Raw genomic sequence first — 24,471 nt, forward strand, 5'->3', positions numbered from 1 at the left:
AGTTTAAGGTCATCAGACCATTACAGATAGGGCTAACAACAGTTTAAGGTCATCAGACCATTACAGATAGGGCTAACAACAGTTTAAGGTCATCGGACCATTACAGATAGGGCTAACAACAGTTTAAGGTCATCGGACCATTACAGATAGGGCAAACAACAGTTAAAGGTCATCAGACCATTACAGATAGGGCTAACAACAGTTAAAGGTCATCGGACCATTACAGATAGGGCTAACAACAGTTTAAGGTTACATTTTTATATAAGAATTTGATCATCAAAGACATTGTACGAATCTCGCTTCCTCAAAAACAGATATACACATTATTTAAATGTAACTTCAATTCAGAAGATTCCAATTCTATTTTAATTGTATTTTGAGTATCAGGAGAGTTTAATGGACTTGACAAAATGAAGGTCTATTAACCCTATGAACATCTGAACCTACAACTGTTGATCAGGAACCAGTGGCGAAATGAGAAATACTAAAAGTGTTATAGACAAAAATCATTGACGCCTTTAGATTCTTGTCCACAACTACGCCATCATCCTAAATAAGTTATTTGTTTATAGTTAAGAATGTATTCAGTTATGTAGGTATTCATTTGTTTTCCTTAGTTATTTGTGGCCTAGGTGAGATATCAGATTACTATAGTGATAACAACAACAAAGTATTGGGGTCGAGGGAGAAAAGACAATGATTATCTTATCAGCGATAAGTCTGCCATCGGAAGTGATTCGACCCTCATACCTTTGCAGACAATATGTAGCCGATTAGATATATATTGTGTACACAAAATTTCTCCACGACGCCAGTAATTGACTTTCGAGGTTTGTTTGTGCACTTTGGTTAGAAGTGGCACTTTGGAGCCAGGGTTTCAATCTCTATGATAAAGATGTCTCCCTCATATCAGCGAAAGTGAAAGAAACAACTCTTTGCTATTTGCCAATCTCCCGCAGGGTCTAATTCTTGTCAAATTGAACTAAAGAGATATGACAAAGATATATATAGCCTTTACCGTATCTACCTACACCCCACAAGCCAAGAGCCTTGCCGTAAATACTGGCTGGAAATTTCATATCATCATAGCTTTGATTAAAGGGTAGTTTACCTAAAACCTGTCATTTACCACAGGAAACAGGTCAAAGATCATACTTATTTCAATGTAGACAGAAATTGTAAATTCAGGCAGAAAATTTACGCCAATCTAATGTTTATTTTATGTAAGGATATAATGATCTAGGATCCTCAACAATTTGGGATTTAAAACTCTATAAAACTTTTTATTGCCGCTTCAATTGACCGACTCCACATTTTACAGATTTTTTTTCATCGTTTGGAATAGTTCCAATACTGACTTCTTCATTATGGACACAGGTCCTCAAAGCAGTCAAACACACAGATGATCTGGTTGTTCAAAATCTCCAAAACCTGATAAAAACATTTTTAAAGAATTTTTCACACAAGAAACCTTATCATAAGACTTGGAAATTAAATGAAAATTCTCTAAATTCATTTGTACAAAATGTTTTTTTTTCATTTTCTTTAAAACTAAACATCAAAACATGTGTATCAGATATCACTGGTCATCCGACCATGTCCACACTGACCATGAGTGACCACAGCCCATAGTGTGTATCCACCCTGTAGTGTAAATAGATAAAACAAACATCCCCTGGAAATGGTGAGCAAACTGACCAGGTCATAAATACAAGTTGTCCTCAATAGGTCAAGGAATGGTCACCAGTACTTCATTTGTCAAGGCACAGAAACACACCTGGAAAGGAGGTGGTGTGACAAGGCACAAAAACACGCCTGGGAGGGAGGTGGTGTGACAAGGCACAGAAATACACCTGGGAAGGAGGTAGTGTGAAAAGGCACAGAAACACACCTGGGAAGGAAGTGGTGTGACAAGGCACAGAAACACACCTGGGAAGGAGGAAGTGTGACAAGGCACAGAAATACATCTGCAAAAAATGTGGTGTGTCAAGGCACAGAAACACGCCTGGGAAGGAGATGGAGTGACAAGGCACATAAACACACCTGGGAAGGAGGTGGTGTGACAAGGCACAGAAATACACCTGGGAAGGAGGTGGTGTGACAAGGCACAGAAATACACCTGGAAAGGAGGTGGTGTGACAAGGCACAGAAACACACCTAGGGTGGAGGTGATGTGTGACAAGGCACAGAAACACACCTGGAAAGGAGGTGGTGTGTCAAAGCACAGAAACACATCTGGGAAGGAGGTAGTGTGAAAAGGCACAGAAACACACATGGGAAGGAAGTGGTGTGACAAGGCACAGAAACACACCTGGGAAGGAGGAAGTGTGACAAGGCACAGAAATACACCTTCGAAAAAGGTGGTGTGTCAAGGCACAGAAACACGCCTGGGAAGGAGATGGAGTGACAAGGCACATAAACACACCTGGGAAGGATATGGAGTGACAAGGCACATAAACACACCTGGGAAGGAGGTGGTGTGACAAGGCACAGAAATACACCTGGAAAGGAGGTGGTGTGACAAGGCACAGAAACACACCTAGGGTGGAGGTGATGTGTGACAAGGCACAGAAACACACCTGGAAAGGAGGTGGTGTGTCAAAGCACAGAAACACATCTGGGAAGGAGGTGGTGTGTCAAGGCACAGAAACACACCTGGGAGGGAGCTCAAGGTAATATGACACATGGAATGAGGTTTTGTGAAGAGGACTCTGAAATATACAACTGTGGTTGAGGGTCAGAAGGTCAAGAGAAGTAGCTAGGAGTTGTAATACACATGAATAAGAAGTATTGGACCTGTTCCCAGTTCACTAAGGAGAGAGATGGGAGTTTAGTCATCACATGTTACATCACAGTTCCTTCTAGACACCATTCAGTGTCATAATGGATGTCAACAAAAACTACAGCTGATGTTCATTATCTACAGATCTACTAGTATACACACCCATACTATCATCACCCTGGAACTTCTCATGTAAAATTCTTCTGACAGAGTTAACTACCAATATGATACATTAATAGCCTTTTAGTCTTTATCCATACCTAATTTCCTGCTTACTTATGTTTTGATCCCAAAAACCATCTCCATCATTCTGTAGTATATCAAAAGCTGCATTAGCTTAGTAATCTTGCCATATTTTGCCTGTCCTTACGAAATTAAGGAACATCTACAGATCTAAAAAAAGGGATAAAAATCTAGTTAAGATGTTGAAATTTTAGGAAAAGTTGAAAAGCTACAATTTTATAACATAATATTGAAGAATGAAAACTTTGAAAAATATTGTTTTGGTACTTTATTTAGATAGACTTGACCAAAGTTCTCAACAGGTGAATAATCTGATGGTCAGACGGTCAAATGGTCTGAGTGATATTCCAGTATGCCACTTTTAATTTTACTGCGGGTGTCATTCAATCAGTCAAATGTATTTACATGACATTTGGTTTAGCACGTACATACATTGACTTTTGTCATTTTCAAATACAATCCTTGTTGCATAATAACCTAAGATACCATTGGCATTGGACAAATCAGTTTTAATTAATACAGAAATCAACACAACTCACAATGATGCCTGCTGGCCTAGAAAGGCCTATACAAAATATTTATTATTAAATAACTAGGTTTTTTTCCTCCTCATAGTTTCAAATGACACACAAACTTTAATGTTTATTCAACTCAAGGAAACTATAATTCTCTCCTTTTCAAATATATTATGTATCTTCCCAATGATTTTGATAAACACCTTCTTATCTATGAATAATTTTTTATGCAAGAACGAGTTCTGAATTAAAATAGTTGTATTTTGTTTGCCCCAAATTTAACAAACACCATTGAGCTGAAAACTATACACAACCTGGGGCTAATTCTTACTGAAAGTTGGCCATAAAATATAAGGGATGATCACTGCTTATTGTGATGAAAAATATGTCAAAATGATAACCATGGTTCACTGACCCTGTGTTGATCATGACAAACCAAAATATAACAGATCAGGGCTTACATAAAGTCTGGCATTTAAATACAGGACAGGCCATGTAAAAAGCCTTCATAAGGCACTGACCTACTTATCTCACTCCACAAATCTACATTCTAATATTTGACTGAGGAAGTTTAAAAGAAATACACTTCTTAAATTCTTATAAACCTCTGAAATTCTTATAGACTTTGAAGTAATTCTTGAATTTTAAGAACTTTTGATATTGTACACCATATAATTAGAATGGTTTTTGTAGCATATGTTTGATCTATTTTTTAAGTGTTATTTCTCATCACAAAAGTTTTTAAAGTTCCTAACAGTTCTGTAACACCTTACAATTGCATTCCAACACTAAATTGAACATTTATTTGTGTTCAGTTGACTTCAGATTACACAAAACCCATGTAGACATTTAGACACCAAATATCACACATGGCCCAAATGACAATGGCAAGTTACGCTCCTGTTCTTCAATTGTAAAAACAATGTCACCAATTTGTCCTATCATATATCCTTGTCATGTTGTCCTTATTCCATGAAGACCAAAGGTAACCTCGGTGCAGAGCTTGGCGGTTTACTGGCATATGTACAACTAAAAGATATATAATTAATAGTGAAGCTATGGAGGAATAATAAAGTCTACTTCCATGCATATTTCTTGAGATCAATGAGGAAATATGACAAAGATCGAAAACTTTATAGAGTTGTACAGGAGAAGTGTTTTCATTTTCTAGTTTTATTACAACAAATGGTCACTTAATATTCATGGTCAATATTTGCTGTGGAAATTTCTGGTGATGTAAATGACCACTACTGGACGTTATTCAGGGTTTATTAGAGTTTATGCAGAGTTTGATGGGAGAAATTAACAAAGGCTCTTGGTCAGCTGATTGAAATTCATTACACTGACCACTTGACCTTAGGTCAGAGTTCACTCGACTATTATCCACTGGACAACCTCCCTGAGGGGTGGTCAAGTAATGCCATCAGGTTTTTCTTATGTCCAGTTCACTTCGAATCTAAAACGACCAATTTCAGATCTAACCAAGAAAGGCTATCATTAAATTTAAATGACCCTTGACCCCATAAAACCCTATAGGGTCATCAGCAATTTCTATAGCAAAGTCTTCAAAAGGGCTCAAAGGGGGATTTAATTCAATTGACTACCGGTTTTCAATTAGCCATTAAACACCTTGATTAAAGACACCTGGAATGGCAATCATTAGCCATCATAATAGCTAGTGGTCCAATTAATACATTTTCAAATAGACGTCAATAAAACTGCAATTGACATAATTCAGTTTCAAGCATAAATCCAGGTATTATCAAAGACGTACAGGTATTAGAGCTGGGATCAGAAACACCATATCAGTTGTCCAGCTAATAAACATCTAATATCACCATTTCTGACAACTTAACCCTGTGGTGTGACATTTGGCCCTGTGCCTGTGTAGACCAGGTAGGCCTAACAAAAACCTCCCACCATCCATCACCCCAGTAATGACAAGCTTCTTGGTGACTGCACTGTTATCTTACATCAAGTTTGACAGGAGCTTTGTGACCTATGACCTAACAGATCATTAATCCCAGGTCTACCCACCCCGTCCAGGCCTATAGGTGTCTCAAGGTTGCAGTTCTTCCAAGTCTATACAGATGTGTCAAACAAAGTGATACTGTTCCCAAATCGCAAAAACATATTCATATGCTCCAAAAACAATTTTGCAGTGATTTAACCTTGCATCCACCCTGAGCCGTAAATAAAAAGGTTCTGTGTATAAAGGAAGCAATTTCTGTCCCATAAACACAAATTGTGCTTCGTCTGCTTGCAAAGTTTTAATATTGCATGAATAATATGCCCTCCGATGTTTCCTTATGCAGCCCATTCACCTGTGACGATGATTATCATACAGATGTCGTTACGATCTAATTAATGAAAACTCTACACATTACCGCCACGGAATCCATCGTCCATGTTCTACTTAATTAACTGACATCTAATTTAAAGTAAAAATGAAGCCTGCCAACACTTGGTACGAACTTGAGCAGACGAGTACATGACACAACCCCAGAATATGGGATCTATCTAATTTTACCAACATGTCGGAAATTAATCGAGATTAGGCCACATGCACAATTTACAGAACTAGCAGAACTGGGTTATACCTACGTTACATAATTTGATTTCATTGGGCACGTGCCAGCTCTCTACAATATCATGATTTACGATCCAAATTAACTTGTTTATTTACTTTTTAAAGCATTTGTGTGACTATGCATGCCAACAGAACATTTTGATAGCATTACATAACAGCCTTGACATTTGCCGAGACAGTGATTTTTTTCTCTCATAGTCAATATCATCAGATAGAATGTCCGATATTTGATTTAATTCCCATTTATTTATATACATTTATTTTTTCACAAAACTATTTATACATTAAGTTTTATATAAAGATACATATCTTACGAAATGACATCACTACAATTCTGATCTCAGTTGGCATTAAACATCAAACAGCACCGTTTTTAGCCATCCAGCTAAGATATGAAACCTGTCATGTTCCACACATCTCAGAAGGAGTAAAATTGTTTTCTTCCAAAACATGAATAAACTGACATAATTGTTCCAATAGCCGATGACCTCATGACCTTTGTTACTGGTTAAACATGATGGAGAGCTTCGGGGTCAGATTACAATACAATTCTAGTGTATACTCAGGTAAGTAATAACTTTAGATGTGCACACCTGTCGTAAATTTCATCAATTTTCATCACCAGTAGGTTTTATACGAGACTACAAACCACATTTTCTACATGAGAAATGTATAAAATCCCTATTCATGCAGCTGTTAAACTAAACTAACATTTTCCCATTCACACAAACGAAGTAGAAACATTCCAACATTAATTTTCTGCTCCGGAGTTACTCTACCGTGACCGACAGCTATGATACATTAAAGTTCAGTATTTAAAGTAAAAGTAACATTGCTAATATTTATTTATGTGGCTTTTCTACCAAAGATATTTTGTCACTGGTAATTTGAGACACTTTTTTAGTCTAGTTTTTTTATTACAGGTAATTTGAGAGAACTTTAAACACGAGAGTTTTATCACAGCCGTTTATCACTGGTATTTTATACAAGTGTGATATATAATACCACATAAGGACTAATTAGATTTTAACTTGTACCTATGACAGGTAATCAAAGGTGTAACAAAATCAGAAAGGTAAGGTAACCCTGATATAAATTATACACTTAATGTCAACATATATAAAACAGTTCGCGAAGTCCTCTGTCAGATTGAGTTTCACAATTACAAAACAATCCTACCTCATTTCAAATGTCAATACAAAACCTAAATATAAACACCAACAGGTGATCGGTCTATGTAGTTTTATAAAGTCCAGCTAATTACTATCACCTGAAGACCAAATAAGGGCACGGTCACCCTGGTCATCCCTAAAGAATGTCATTATTTACATACAATGTTTATGTTCAATGTGATTCCTCCTACGATCAGCCACATGATCAGGCTTTAAAACACGACAGCCACATGATCAGGCTTTAAACGACAGACACATCAATACATTCATGTCCTCCTACGATCAGCCACATGATCAGGCTTTAAACGACAGACACATCAATACATTCATGTCCTCCTACGATCAGCCACATGATCAGGCTTTAAACGACAGACACATCAATACATTCATGTCCTCCTACGATCAGCCACATGATCAGGCTTTAAACGACAGACACATCAATACATTCATGTCCTCCTACGATCAGCCACATGATCAGGCTTTAAACGACAGACACATCAATACATTCATGTCCTCCTACGATCAGCCACATGATCAGGCTTTAAACGACAGACACATCAATACATTCATGTCCTCCTACGATCAGCCACATGATCAGGCTTTAAACACGACAGACACATCAATACATTCATGTCCTCCTACGATCAGCCACATGATCAGGCTTTAAACGACAGACACATCAATACATTCATGTCCTCCTACGATCAGCCACATAATCAGGCTTTAAACACAGCCACATGATCAGGCTTTAAACGACAGCCACATGATCAGGCTTTAAACGACAGCCACATGATCAGGCTTTAAACGACAGACACATCAATACATTCATGTCCTCCTACGATCAGCCACATGATCAGGCTTTAAACGACAGCCACATGATCAGGCTTTAAACGACAGCCACATGATCAGGCTTTAAACGACAGCCACATGATCAGGCTTTAAACGACAGACACATCAATACATTCATGTCCTCCTACGATCAGCCACATGATCAGGCTTTAAACGACAGACACATGATCAGGCTTTAAACGACAGCCACATGATCAGGCTTTAAACGACAGCCACATGATCAAGCTTTAAACGACAGACACATCAATACATTCATGTCCTCCTACGATCAGCCACATGATCAGGCTTTAAACGACAGACACATCAATACATTCATGTCCTCCTACGATCAGCCACATGATCAGGCTTTAAACGACCAGACACATCAATACATTCATGTCCTCCTACGATCAGCCACATGATCAGGCTTTAAACGACAGACACATCATACATCATCACACATACATTCATGTCCTCCTCATCAGCCACATGATCAGGCTTTAAAACGACAGACACATCAATACATTCATGTCCTCCTACGATCAGCCACATGATCAGGCTTTAAACGACAGACACATCAATACATTCATGTCCTCCTACGATCAGCCACATGATCAGGCTTTAAACGACAGACACATCAATACATTCATGTCCTCCTACGACCAGCCACATGATCAGGCTTTAAACGACAGACACATCAATACATACATGTCCTCCTACAATCAGCCACATGATCAGGCTTTAAACGACAGCCACATGATCAGGCTTTAAACGACAGCCACATGATCAGGCTTTAAACGACAGCCACATGATCAGGCTTTAAACGACAGCCACATCAATACATTCATGTCCTCCTACGATCAGCCACATGATCAGGCTTTAAACGACAGACACATCAATACATTCATGTCCTCCTACGATCAGCCACATGATCAGGCTTTAAACGACAGCCACATGATCAGGCTTTAAACGACAGCCACATGATCAGGCTTTAAACGACAGCCACATGATCAGGCTTTAAACGACAGCCACATGATCAGGCTTTAAACGACAGCCCACATGATCAGGCTTTAAACGACAGCCACATCAATACATTCATGTCCTCCTACGATCAGCCACATGATCAGGCTTTAAACGACAGACACGTCAATACATTCATGTCCTCCTACGATCAGCCACATCATCAGGCTTTAAATGACAGACACATCAATACATTCATGTCCTCCTACGATCAGCACCACATGATCAGGCTTTAAACGACAGACACATCATACATCAGTCCTCCTACGATCCCACAATCAGCTTAAAGACAGACACATCAATACATTCATGTCCTCCTACGATCAGCCACATGATCAGGCTTTAAACGACAGACACATCAATACATTCATGTCCTCCTACGATCAGCCACATGATCAGGCTTTAAACGACAGACACATCAATACATTCATGTCCTCCTACGATCAGCCACATGATCAGGCTTTAAACGACAGACACATCAATACATTCATGTCCTCCTACGATCAGCCACATGATCAGGCTTTAAACGACAGACACATCAATACATTCATGTCCTCCTACGATCAGCCACATGATCAGGCTTTAAACGACAGACACATCAATACATTCATGTCCTCCTACGATCAGCCACATGATCAGGCTTTAAACGACAGACACATCAATACATTCATGTCCTCCTACGATCAGCCACATGATCAGGCTTTAAACGACAGACACATCAATACATTCATGTCCTCCTACGATCAGCCACATGATCAGGCTTTAAACGACAGACACATCAATACATCTCTGTTTAGGTTTCATTTCTACACAAAGTTCTAGACACTGCTGGAATGCACCAGAAATATTTTCAATATTTTAGCATGAGAACGTAGTAGGAATATGCCAGTCAAATACTTCACAGGCCAATCTTCAACCATTTAATCATCAGACTATTTACAAACATCAACACAGGTTTACTTCAAGTCAGCGCTATTCTCTATATACGACCACTCTAAAGTATAATCAGGGTGAGGGGGAACTCTCTTCAGCTGCCAGGCTGTCAATCGTGACACCCTCATGTTCATCTTGTTCTACTCAAAACTTGTTAACCATCATACTTGTCGCACCAAACATATCATACCTGTAGCAAAAATATCATACCTGTAGCACAGATACCATACCTGTAACCCTATCCTATATATTTACACCTATAGCACAGATATTATAACGCTTATATAATAAGAACCATAAATATTACACCTATAATACAGATATCATACCTGTAGCACCATATAACTCTAGTACCTGTCACACCTATATCACAGATATTACACCTGTATCCTACTAAGTATCCTACCTATAACACATATATCCCCCATCAATACCATACCTGTTGTTCTGGTTGCTCCTCTATACTACAGACGGTAGGTACATCCTTCCTACCATCCAACGGGGCTTTCCCCTTTAACTTTTTTTTCTTCTTTCCGAAACATCCAAACATGGCGAAAAATTAGTGCAAAATTTGTAGACAAATTAAATCCATTTTGGCTTCATACGAAAACAGGTGTAGATCTGACCACTGTTTATATCCTCCACACGTTAACATATTCCACTTGAGCGAAGATTTCTCCATTCATTCAGACGTACACACCGACGCTGTTGTCTACACATCCACTGTATGGCCTACTACCTGACACCATTCTTATGTTGTACGACACAAAAGAATATTTTTGATTTAATGATCCTGTCCATGGAAATTGTAGTTTTGCACTTTTAAAATAATTATTGCACGAAAACTCTTCTACACACTGGACACTCCCAGAGCCGCGATTTTCAGGCCATACATCTCAGCACAATTAGCCCCGAAACTGGTCGTGGTATTTAAATACACACCGAGTAATCCTGCTCATTACCCGACATGGCCACCCGACACAATAACAAGTATGTCCTCAATGCCAAGAGTTCCAGAGCACAAGACAATGACAAGTGGGATGGCACCGCGGTAGGTTTCTGGGTCCTGTATAGGTTAGGTTGTAAAGGTATGGTCAACGAGACCCTACTCCAGGTAGGTAGGTGCAGTCCACTATGGACTGAGGCTTCGGTCCAGTTTGTCTGTGCAGGTATGTCCTGCTTCAGGTGTGTGTGTCCAGTTTTTGGTCCACTAATGACAGTGGTCAGCTCCAGGTGTGTCCGGCCAGGTGAGATCGCGGCCCCCCCACTGAATACCTGTGTGATAGTGATCCCTACCTTAATCTTGACCCCATATTTCTGTACATCGCCGGGTGATGGTTGACGCCCAGAGCCCTGATGACACTAGGATTAACCTATATCACACACTATAAGCACACACCATAATCATACATCACAGACTCCCGGACAATCTACTCGTGTTTAGATTTTAACAGTAATTATAACAGAAGCGTGAAGTTTTAAGTGCATTCAGTGCAATGTTCGGTCTATCTAACGAATCATCCACCAGTGATAATTAAAACCTAAGGTATCTGTACCTGGTCAGGTAAAAATTGATTATTGATAAAGGGATCAGTGTTATGCTGATATCGGGGCTATCATCCTCTGACTTAAAATTCCTGGTGCACGGAGAACCCTGCACAATTAGGTCGTCTCCACCTGCCGTCCACTGTCCTGCCTTAGATCACCTGAGTGCTGTTAGCTGGCCGCTGTAGAATTCTCGTCAAGCCCCTAAACCCCAACCAACTGTAACACACTGACAGGTAGACAGAACTCTTGTTGTCCAAATCAATAAGCGTTACCTGTGTCTGTCCAACGGATCAGAACATCCTGACTATCAGATCACGATGTAAAATCAATTAATTTGGTTATCTACAACCTTATGTTTGTCTCTGGTCATTTGTACTGACCACAGATGGCCAAAGTTTATCTGTCTAGTCGTAGATGACTAGTGGTCACTTATACCCTAAGGACTTGATCCAATGATGTCATCTAATAGATCACTCTAGCTTATAATGTGAAAGTATCAATTTGATTTCTGTCCAAAACAGTTATATTACATGAATAAATTAGCTAAACTATTTAAAGATTTGAAATAAATATCACTACTTCATCAATGTTTAGCAAAGTTTATAAATGTCATAAAATGTTTCCTCTCATTAAAGGCTACAGCTAGGATTTCTGATTTGAAGTCATATTGTATGATACATTGCTGATGTTTTAGTGTCCACTACATGTCCTCAGATAGCCGATGTCCATCCTAGCCCAGTATTACACCACGGTCCACACAGCTGTCTGTCATATCTCCATGTCCAGATAAAACTTTATCTAGATATACACAAGTCACATTATCACACAATGTTAGCTTCTGTTACATCAGTCATGATCCAAACAAACATTCGCCTTGTTTCTTGTTGTTGATAAATTTCCTTCACACAATTTCTCAAGTTTTACTTGACGAATAAACAAATCTTTCTCCACTTGATAATAACACATTGTCTTACTAGATCCCACAGCACGAGTAGGCAGTGTTTGCCAATTACATGGCTGAATTGTCTGTCAACATTTCCTCCAAAAAAATGTCTTGGTAAACTTTGAAATATTTCCTGGTCAGCGAATTCTGCTGCCACCACGATATTTAAACAATGGCGTACACATACAAGGACATCAGGAGCATATGAAAGTTTTAAAATTCAGTCCCACATTTTATTAGCATGATGTTCTCCTAAATCATTCCATTTTATCCATGATAGGCTCCTAATTAATTCTGTAGGCTGTACTGGGACCTGATCAGGTAAAATGCTCTGACATCTTATTTCTTTTCATGTGGTTTTGTCAAAACAATTTCATAACGATAACGAACTGCATCACTTCCACAGAAAGTGGGTATATATCTTCATTCAAGCACTTCCACTCCAAACAAACAGAAACTTGTGCATCCTAGACTTGTATATAGATAATACCTACATGCAGACACATACACAATGAGCGTATATGCCAACAACATGTAATTCTATGTCGGCTAACTTATAATCAGCATGGTCAACTTACAGCAAATTAGACAAAAAACCAAACATGCTTAAAATCACAAAATACGAAATACTGAGAGTTTACTACAATTTAGAACTCAAAGACTTTAAAAGTTAATGAATTAATTTGGGTATCTGGACTGATGAAATTTTTATTTCGTCAAAAATTAAAGGTAATTTGCTACATGTAATGTTGATAAAGCTGCCCCCAGGACTTTGTACATCAAGCTGAGTGTGGAAGTAGGTAAATAGGATACAATTAGCAGTAATATGGAGAAGGAGTGACTACAGTAGCCATTGAACACTTTCTATACTTATCATCCAGTTATCCAACCACCGCTGGCCAATACACAAACACTGGGTAAACACCTATATACAAGGATAATGGACACAAATTCACAGACAGCTGATAACACATACTAATGCTGAAGAAATGGATATACAGTTAATTTGAGCGAGAATTGGTTTGGTCCAAATCGGACATAAATATTGTATAGCATTCAGGCATTAACACTCTCACTGACCGTTGTGACGACGGAGAGTGATTAAATCTTTTAATTGATGCACCCAATGGATTTTTACTTCTATAAATAGTTTATCACATCTTGACACACATGACTGAACACGTGTCTTTAAGCAGCTATCATTCCTTAGTAAAATGTCTTGAGAAGATAACTAAATACTTTACATATGCTTTGTATTTTTTTTTTAATCAAATATTTTTCCTTAATAACTGAATAATATTTTGAATCAGTTATATTGATATATCATTGCATTTTGTTTCAATAGAAACACGAAATTTGTCCTCTAATTACCCTTGAAATCCTTTGTGTAAAAAGGTCTGAAGTATATTGTTGTTTTTTTTCTCTCCATGCATTAACTCAAGTTTACAGATACACAACGCGACAGTTAAACTAGTGTATACTGTTACAACACCTACCCAACAAAACATGGACATAAGATCTCGTCAAATTACAAATCACACACAAAATGGGATGCTTAACCAACATTAGGCTCTAGTCCAACAACACATTATAATTTAATGCACATCTCCATATCAACAGGCTGATTTACATTTCAATGAGGGAGATTTGAATCACTTCAGAATCAATGAGTATTAAAAAATCTCCACTTATAACACTTATAATGGGCACATGCAATATCATTAGTCTGTATTAAAATTCTATTTAGTGGTAACGAAATCTCTGACTGTAGATAATGATGTACCTGTTATTTACACATTTTGAATCTCCTTATATCAGAATGTAATGGGACACAAGGACCAATTAACATTTTAACAGGTAGGTATCAGTAAGTTAACCAGCCATAGTATACATCTACAAAATGAGGTCAAACACCATCTTATTTTTCATTTTCTCTTTTCTTTTTTTAAATCTGCATGAAAATGATAAGTTTTTATGCTTTAAGAACATGTCACCCCGTCTCAAGTTTAAAGGTAATGAACCAAAGAATTCATTAATATACACTTTAAAATATCTGTATTTTTAATCTTTGATAAAGTATAAATCACCTTATTACATTGCACTACACAAATCGCAGGTGATTCAGGTATACTGTTAGTTTACGTCACTGAATTACAATTTTTTTAAGCTATTGCCCCAATAAGATTTGATAAGAATTTCACTAATCTGACTTTTAACCTCATGGTCAATGTGAATTTACAGCAATACACTCACTGTACATCAGGTGATGAAAGTGTAGCTCTGTCCTGATATCATCAACATATCAGAGTTCTAACTGAACCAGATGAACTGTTATTAAAGTGCATTTCCCTTTATTTAAATACCACATATACTTTTTTAATTTCACTGAAATAAGTGTATTTCAAGTATGAAGACATTCTGAGCACAAGGTTTTCTCGAACTTGTGAAGGATATGTATTTCTTTTTATTTTTAATGCCTTTCTCCACTTCTAGAGTACACTAATAATGAAATCTGAATGAGTGGCTATCATCCAAAAACACATCTCCAATGACTATTATAGTGAAATAGCTACAACCCCTCTTATTGGTAATGGTTTCACAGAAAGAGTTTTCCATTCTGCACTTGTTGAACTCCTCATCATCCTCATTCTCACTTCTGATTTCTTCAGCCTCAATGGTGACTGTTACCAAAGATCACCCCTTACCCCCCCCCCCTCTTTTACCTCTCCATCACCAGCCCACCCAGTCAGACCTATACCAGTCATCAGATGACTTTGGTTCATAGAAATGGACTAGTCTGGTCATTTACTGACAGGAAAATGTGTTTTATGAAACCTGATAACAGCCCTAGGAAGTCTCCACCTACCCCCATCTATTTTCACAGGTAATCGAGAAAATAGAAATATTTATAAGCACCTTTTAATCTCTCTGGCAAATAATTTTGATAGACAATATTTACAGATCATTTGAGGACGACCTCTGGTTCACCTCTGAGAGAGAATACAACAACATTGATACAAGTCAGGGAGTTAGACTCCAAGACATAAGCTCACCACAGTTACCTCCCTTGAGTTCATTATTTTTTTTTACCATAAAAATCCATTGTATACAAATTTTTCAAATATTTTACTTAAACTTTCAAAATAATATCAAATAATTATCATTTATCAAAGGCATTTCAGAAATACTGCTACATAACCGTTGTCAGGAACAAGGTTTATTTACAACATCTAAGCGATAAAACGGAGATAAATTCACCAAAATATATCAAATTGAGTTATCTTTTTACGCCACTGGGAGGGAATCTGAAAATTAAGATACATGCATTCAGACACCTCTGTACAGTTTACAGGGAAAGCATCGCATGCATGATACATTCCTTTGCATATTTAAAGAATTTAAAAAAAAAATACTGAAAATAACAGTTTTTATTTCAACATGAAGTAAACTAAAAAGTGCTAATCTATTTGAAGATAATAAATGACAATAACAAACAGAGTGTAAATAAATCAAACATATAATATCAAAAGAAGTTTGCTGCCTTCCCCTGTTAGAAAAGGATAAGACTTGGTGATGGAGGACTCCCTATATCTATATACTGGTATACAGAGTCGCGTGTAGATCTATCAGAAGGCTGTGAGGGGGCCTGCAGCAGATGATGCAGTAAAGTGCGCCCTGCTGATACAGAGGCTGCACCAGTTTCTCATGAAATGAGAGGTACAGGGATGAAATATTTCACACAATTATTCAATAGATTTATCCATCTGTAAAAGGAGTAAGACGAGTTATCAATAATATCTTCTCATCTTTTGTGCAACAGATTGTGATAGTAGTATCTTCAGTCAAATCTAAACAAGCATTTAAAAGATCAATTATATTTCAAATTAGTCATAGTTATATCAATATAAATTAACACAGACCAGCAATACCTAGATTATTTCCCCTGGACTAACAATACCTAAATTATCTCCCCTGGACTACCAATTCCTTGATTATCTCCCCTGGACTACCAATTCCTTGATTATCTCCCCTGGACTAACAATACCTTGATTATCTCCCCTCGTCCAACAATACCTAGATTATCTCCCCTGGACTAACAATACCTTGATTATCTCCCCTAGACCAACAATTCCTTGATTATCTCCCCTGGACTAACAATACCTTGATTATCTCCCCTAGACCAACAATTCCTTGATTATCTCCCCTCGGCCAACAATACCTTGATTATCTCCCCTAGACCAACAATGCCTAGATTATTTCCCCAAGTCCAACAATACCTAGATTATCTCCACTGGACCAACAATACCTAGATTATCTCCCCTAGTATGAAACTAAGCAAGCTAAATTTTACAGCTGATGCCATTTATCAATAGTCGAAGAGGCAAGATCATGAGAATCCTCCTTCATCCTCATAAGACAGTTATGTGACTTATTCTCTGTCAAATTACACACACCCCCCCCTCATTTTTTTCATTTTAAACTGTAGTACAGCTTTTAAACCCCCTCCCTTATTACAGTGTAATAACAACTACACAGTACTGATTTCGCCCCCACCCCCTTTCAATTTGGTACTGTTCTTTTATGTTTTTCAGGCCCCCCTCTCCCCACTTATAATTTGGAGCCCCCCTCCCCACTTATAATTTAGAGCCCCCTTCCCCAATAGTCTGATAAGTAGATAGACCAGCTGTGCTATGTCTACTATAATATCACACATAAACACATCAGATGTGTACAGTAGCTCTTACCCTTTCCCCTTATCTAACCCCCCTTACATAAGTTCCCCCTCCCCACAGCACAAACTTTCCTTCCCAACCATACTAACCCACCTTTGTGACCATACATAACCTCTTCCCTAAAAACTCAGAAAACAACATAAATTTCTGAACAGTTCTACATGTTTATCAACTTTAATTTATTTCCACCCCTTTACCACTGCCATATATAAATCTTTTCCCCTGAGAAATAGATCAGTTCTAACACAATGAGTAACCTCAACTCCATCATGCCAAAATGCACTTCCATCTTATCAACTCTGTCTTTCCATATTCTTATCAAATTTTCTGTCTATCTCACTTACTACAAAATTCTCATGTCAACTCTTCAAATACCCTTGTATGTTTATCTCTCCACTTCTTCATCTTTCCTTCCGCTATCCCAATGATGTTCTCTATAAATTCATTCTTTCTCATATCCACTGCTTCATTTCTCATTCAACCATTCCCCTGCACCACCCGCCATCAAAATTCCCTTTTATATTATTATTATGCTATCTTCTTCCTCAATGACAAAAATCTGTCCTTCCTTTTTCTGTTTCCTCATCTATCCATTTTATTCCATTCTACTCCACCTGACCTTGCCCTATTCCTCAGTATTGTCACCCATCTCAGAAATCCCCTACTCCTCACCCATTTCATGTCCCCCCGCACCTATATCATGCCCTCCACCCCTCACCCATCTCACGCCCCACTTCCCCCCAACCCTCACCCATTTCATGTCACCCCCCCCCCCCCGCACACCTCACCCATCTCATGCCACCCATCTTATTCCACCCTCATCTATCTCACACCCCCCCACCCCCACTCCTCACCCATTTCATGTCCCCCCTCACCCATCTCACGCCCCCTACCCCCTCACCCATTTCATGCCCCCCCCCACCCCCACCCCTCATCCATATCATTCCACCCTCACCTATCTCATGCCCCCCCTTCTCACCCATCTCACCCCCCCCCCCACCCTTCATCCATCTCACGCCCCCCCTCACCCATCTCACGCCCCCCTTACCCATATCATGCCCCCCACTTTCCCACATCATTATAATATCGTTGCAGGTGTGAAGGCTAGATTTATCATTCCACTTAATACTGGCGACTGGGTTCAGTATGCCAGGAGATAAAGCCAGATAGGAAAGTGACAGACAGACGCTAGAAAATTCTCCTGGATGGAGATAAAGAGAGTCTGTATGTTGAATCATTAACATTTACATTGTCACATGAATAGCGGACCAGAGAATGGCTTTATCAAAATAATTTTTCTTGTAATGTTACATTTTTTTTTCTCTTCTTTTTTTTTTATATCATCTTTTTTTAATTATTTTTCTTTCTATGTTTATGGTTACATTTTCGGTTTGTGATCATTTGAGGTTAATGGTAGAATAACATATACTTTGACATAGAAGTAGTGGACAAGTGATCAGACACTGTGACACCGAAGTGGAATAGAGATAGTGGTAGACATTACTTTTTTTATCACAAACTTCCTAACTATTTATTGAGACAAAGAAAAAACAACATTAACGACAAAGGTCAAATAATAGGTTAAACGGAAATGAAAATTGGCACAACCAAAGAAAATTATACCAGGTACACAGAAATGAATCAATAATGTCGGCCAACAGTTGAGCAACAGCAGCAGATATAATAGATAACGTACATAACAAGCTACTGCACAGCTCAACACTAGTACCATCCAGACTAGAGTCAAGTTAACTTGAGAATATTACAGCTCATTTCGACAATGCTTAGGGGAAACCTGAAAATGACTCGAGTAGGGAGAGCCTTATACTCATGCAAACTTAACATTCATTAAAAGGGTACAAAAATAAAAAATATACTGAGAAATTTTGAACTTGAAATCCCTTTTACCACATAATTTTCAATACTTGGAAGTGAGTATCTTCTTACGACGTTAGGCTCTGACAACTTCCTAATGGTGTTCTGGAATGACCAGCGCCGGACCGTCAGAGTGTCAGGCAGTAGGAGTCCTCGCACCGATTCCTTCAAAGATGGCCGCTTGGTTTGTAACCATGGCGACAGGCCACACATACATGAATAGTAGCAGCCACATCTGAGACATGGCCGTACCACACTAAGGACAGGAAGTGGAGACGGCGACAATCGCCTTTTGGGAAAGTAACTCTGTTGGTCTTGTACCAGGAAGTGACATGAGTGAGAGGAAATGTCGGGAGTACTTCTGGCCTTCTCCAGTAAATTCCATGTCCACTTTATCATAGTTGTATATCATTCAAGCAATGCTTTGATATAGCCGAGGGGAGGTAATTAATCCTGAGTCTAATCGCAGGGGAGATCATTAATCCAAATTTTAATCGTATATTATAGCACATAGCCTTGATCTGTCCGAAAATACAATTTATTTCAAGCGCACTGCAATAAATAGGTTTGTTTTTTACAAACATTTGTTTTAAAGTTACGATTTGTTGTGTATGTCAGATATCTGGAGGTAAAGTTCCACTTTCAGACATTGCTGATAATCAGCTGTAAAAAGTCTCTGATTTCTGTACTATCTCCATGTTATCAGCTGTCATGTGTGTGTGTGAGACGTTTTACCATTTCTTAACGTATTTGTGAATCACACCATGAAATAATCCTTCATAAAACGTTTTTCTGTCACCGACTTCGACTTTTACAGCATTTTTCCTCCAATATTGAAGCCTGGTTGCATTCTTTGCAGTTAACATGACATCAGAATCGACATTAAACTCTTAAAGTGAAGAAATCCTGAAATATAAGTGTCTAAACATTTCATTTGAGGTTGTAAAACATTGCCGTTTTTAGTGGAGATTTTCACAGTGAATTTACCGAGACACCATCAAGCTGTGGATTCTGTATGTATGTTCCAGCTAACACACTCGGTAAACTCTACATGTCATTATCTGTTATTAACCATACACAGTAATTATCCAGCAATATATGCACACGCGTGTGTACTTTATCAGATTATAGCTTTGTACATATGTCAACTTATCGGTGATTGCATAATCATTAAAACAAACATATACAATATGTCCGACATCTGGCTATAGATCTTAGGTAAAGTATATAAGATGGCCCTCGTAAATTGATGGTCCCTTATACTTCAATATATGGTGATATCAACAATCTGTAATAGGTGGAGAAAAATACATATGTTATTGGATTGGATCCGAGACCTCCTTACAAAGTCACACCATTATATATACATGTATAAAGCTCTGGTTTACACTTGGGTATAGCCAAGGTGTCACTGAAGTACAGTTCCAAGAATCTCCAGACTTCAACAAAGGTGAAGTTCCCAGTGTCTCAACATCTACACAGGTAAAGTTCCCAGTGTCTCATCATATACACAGGTAAAGTTCCCAGTGTCTCAATATCTTCACAGGTAAGTCTCCTTCTATCTACACAGGTAAAGTTCTGAGTGTCTCAACATCAACACAGGAAAGTTACCAGTGTATCAATATCTGCACAGGTTAAGTTCCCAGTGTCTCAACATTTACACAGGTAAAGTTCCCTATGTCTCAACATCTACATAGGTAAAGTTCCTAGTGTCTCAACATCTACACAGGTAAAGTTTACAGTGTCTCAACATCAACACAGGAAAGTTACCAGTGTATCAATATCTGCACAGGTTAAGTTCCCAGTGTCTCAACATTTACACAGGTTAAGTTCCCAGTGTCTCAACATTTACACAGGTAAAGTTTACAGTGTCTCAACATCAACACAGGAAAGTTCCTAGTGTCTCAACATCTACATAGGTAAAGTTCCTAGTGTCTCAACATCTACACAGGTAAAGTTTACAGTGTCTCAACATCTACACAGGTAAAGTTCCCAGTGTCTCAATATCTACACAGATAAAGATCCCAGTGTCTTAACATGTACACAGGTAAAGTTCCTAGTGTCTCAACATCTACACAGGTAAAGTTCCCAGTGTCTCAACATGTACACAGGTAAAGTTCCTAGTGTCTCAATATCTACACAGGTAAAGTTCCCAGTGTTTCAACATCTACACAGGTAAAGTTCACGGTGTCTCAACATGTACACAGGTAAAGTTCCTAGTGTCTCAATATCTACACAGGTAAAGTTCCCAGTGTTTCAACATCTACACAGGTAAAGTTCCCAGTGTCTCGATATTTACACAGGCAAAGTTCCGAGTGTCTCAATATCTACACAGGTAAAGTTCCCAGTGTCTCAACATCTACACAAGTAAAGTTCCCAGTGTCTCAACATCTACACAGGTAAAGTTCCCAGTGTCTCAATATCTACACAGGTAAAGTTCCCAGTGTTTCAACATCTACACAGGTAAAGTTCACAGTGTCTCAACATCTACACAGGTTAAGTTCCCAGTGTCTCAATATCTACACAGATAAAGTTCCTAGTGTCTCAACATGTACACAGGTAAAGTTCCTAGTGTCTCAAAATCTACACAGGTAAAGCTCCCAGACTCACGTAGGTACCATTTTGATATGCCCAGGCCCTAACCATACATCACGATTACGTGGTCAAAATGTCACCGTGGTCAAAATGTCCCCCACATTTTCTGTCTGCGATTATTGATCTGTCTGACCAATGTTGTACCGATATTACACTGGTAGCCACGTTAATCTGGTCTGAACTAATCCACATCTTCTAGTCATTCCTATATAGACCCGTAGGAAAATAACACAAAATATGGCTGGTAATCCTGAGAAATATTCTTTATCTTCTAAAATAATTGATCCAATTCAATGTTTTGTTATAGAGACATTCAGGGTTTCTATTGTTGTTTCTAGCATCACCTGCATCATCACATCAAAGCAGTTTAAAATGACTGTCAATCATATTTCACAAAATATTGACTTTCTCTGTTAGTGGCGTGCCAGAGGTACAAAGGAATTTCCGAAGACCTCCATTTTGTTTTCTGTATATGCGCAATAACAGTAGTTTTTTTCTGTAGAACCACCTGGAATAGTCTGTATGGATCCGACGTCTGGCTCCAGACCAAGACATCTACGCTTCCTATCATGTGAATGTTACATCATCAAACCTTGTATTAAAGTTGGAGCTCAATCCTGCTTAGGTCAGCCATTATAATACAAGGTGTCCCAGGTCAATCTTCAATAATCACCACTGATATAGTAATACACTAGACCTACACATCCATCTGTTGTCTTCTGTACTCTATACAACAATCACCTACTGTACTAGTACTGCACACATGGCCATTGTTACAAAGTCTTTTGAACAATACTTTCCAATAAGAATGTTCAGCTTCCTCAATCCTTACCATTTACTGCTGTATATTTCACAAATGTAAGAATATTCCTAACTAGCAAAATAGGTTAACATATTACTATGAGAAAAGTCCATCAAATGTGTCAAAGACTGTTGCTCCGAATCCCTCCCTGGAGTTCACCAGCTTCGGTTTGGTTGTCAGATCGAAAACGTTTGATTTCCAACCCAATAGGACACAATAATGAGAGGATGATAAATAATAAATATATTGTATACACAAAGCTGTGATCAACACTGATAAGGTACTAGTATAATATGGAGGTGTGTCTCAGAGGTCAAAAGTTATACACTCTCACCTCAATGAGGTCAAAGGTTACATTTTCACCTCTGTAGGGGTCAAAGGTTACACTCTCACCTCTGTAGGGGTCAAAGGTAACCCTATCACCTCTGTAGGTCTGATAAACAGAACAACAGCAATAACTGGACATAATGTATTACATACACATGTATAGACAACAGATATGTATAGGTATGTATTATAACTCCCTGGGGCCTCTCTTTACTAATGCATCAATATCTATATAGACATGATTCTATAGGCTTTAATGTTATTTGACAACTGAAGGCGATGGCCTCACACTTAACATAACAGAGTTCCTCTAAAATCAATAGCTAGACTAAGGAAGTTAATTTTTAATAAGAGTTTCTATTGATTGTATTTCAGGTGAAGTTTTGTTTTTTAATTTCTATTATTTTATTTCTTGGTCCTTCGATCAACTGAAGAGGTACAATTTCTCTGATCGGTAGGAGCATACATCATCTGTCATGTTTTCATTTAGGGAAAATAAACTTGTGGACCGCAAAAGAAAAAGTTGGAAACCTTTCACCTCAGTGTTTGAGGTTGTTATAGAACTAGATGGAAGGCAAGTGGAGAAAAACAAAATAAACAAAAGAATTCCAAGTAAGATACGTCTCTGATAGCAGATGGTGTATAAAAACAGATCATGTACAAACTGATAATTCACACACCTGTACATGTTTATGTAACCAACGGTAACCTCATATACTGTAGTACTAACAGATTAGGGATGGAAGTAAGCATTCAAGTTAGGGGTTTTTTTAAACCCAAATTACTGACAAGGGTACAATAGAAGAAGGAATCATGGGATCTCAGTTTATCACTGAGACTTTCCTTTGGCACTGATCATGGATTTTGAAATTCTAAAAAAACTGATTTATAACTAATACCAACTAGGCATGTGATCTTCTAGGCAATATTAACATTAAATTATTTAACATTTAAGAATTCATACTGTTATTGAAAATATTGATATAGCAGATGCGAAGGTTATGAAATATTACTGAATTCTACAAACACATAACAAATCACTACATTCTCCTCTGTAAGACTTGAGTGATTATCTGTGGAGTTTTTGACGAGCAGACGCAGTGCATCCCTATCAATGTTATGCTTGGATGTAGTCTGATGGTTGGGTCAGTAAGTCTATCTTCAGTAACTCTAAGCCACGTACCACAGATGGTTATCAGCCCCTAAAAAACTGTTCTTCTCAACAGACGAGATGATAGGGCATGACCAAACACACAATACAGGCTCGTCAATGAAGCCAAGATAGATCTGCAGTTTTTGAACTTAAGGCCATGAGAGTTCTAAGGACTATGAATATCCTTCAGCAATGAATTTGAAAAAAATAAATAAATAAATAAAAAAAAGAAAAGATATCAAAATATTTTTATTATACCAATTCACACTATATGATCAGAACCAATATAAAATCTCCCTGAAAACCAAAGCACTAGCTGTGCACCCCCACCACTGTGGAGTCTATGATAATATAGTATACAACAGATGGTACAGTAACTCTCCTTCATTCACAAAAAAATCTCTTATACATT

The 24,471-nt window shown here is 38.1% G+C and overlaps 1 protein-coding gene across 17 annotated transcripts in view; it reads right to left on the bottom strand.

The window, feature by feature from the left end:
- The window catches only part of LOC138326010 (microtubule-actin cross-linking factor 1-like), a 217,162-nt gene that overhangs the window by 101,044 nt on the left and 91,647 nt on the right, over positions 1 to 24,471 (bottom strand). Inside the window, exon 1 of one of the 17 annotated variants that reach the window (XM_069272100.1) lies at positions 19,255 to 20,966. The exons of 15 other annotated variants lie outside the window; for them this stretch is intronic. In XM_069272100.1, coding sequence (XP_069128201.1) covers positions 19,255 to 19,581 — 327 coding nt within the window. In that variant the 5' untranslated portion in view covers positions 19,582 to 20,966. Of the gene's footprint in view, positions 1 to 10,522; positions 12,969 to 19,254; positions 20,967 to 24,471 lie in introns of those variants that run through there. One more of the 17 variants, XM_069272105.1, reaches the window with a different exon arrangement.

Source organism: Argopecten irradians, chromosome 6 (assembly GCF_041381155.1).
Source record: "Argopecten irradians isolate NY chromosome 6, Ai_NY, whole genome shotgun sequence".
Lineage (NCBI taxonomy): Eukaryota > Metazoa > Mollusca > Bivalvia > Pectinida > Pectinidae > Argopecten > Argopecten irradians.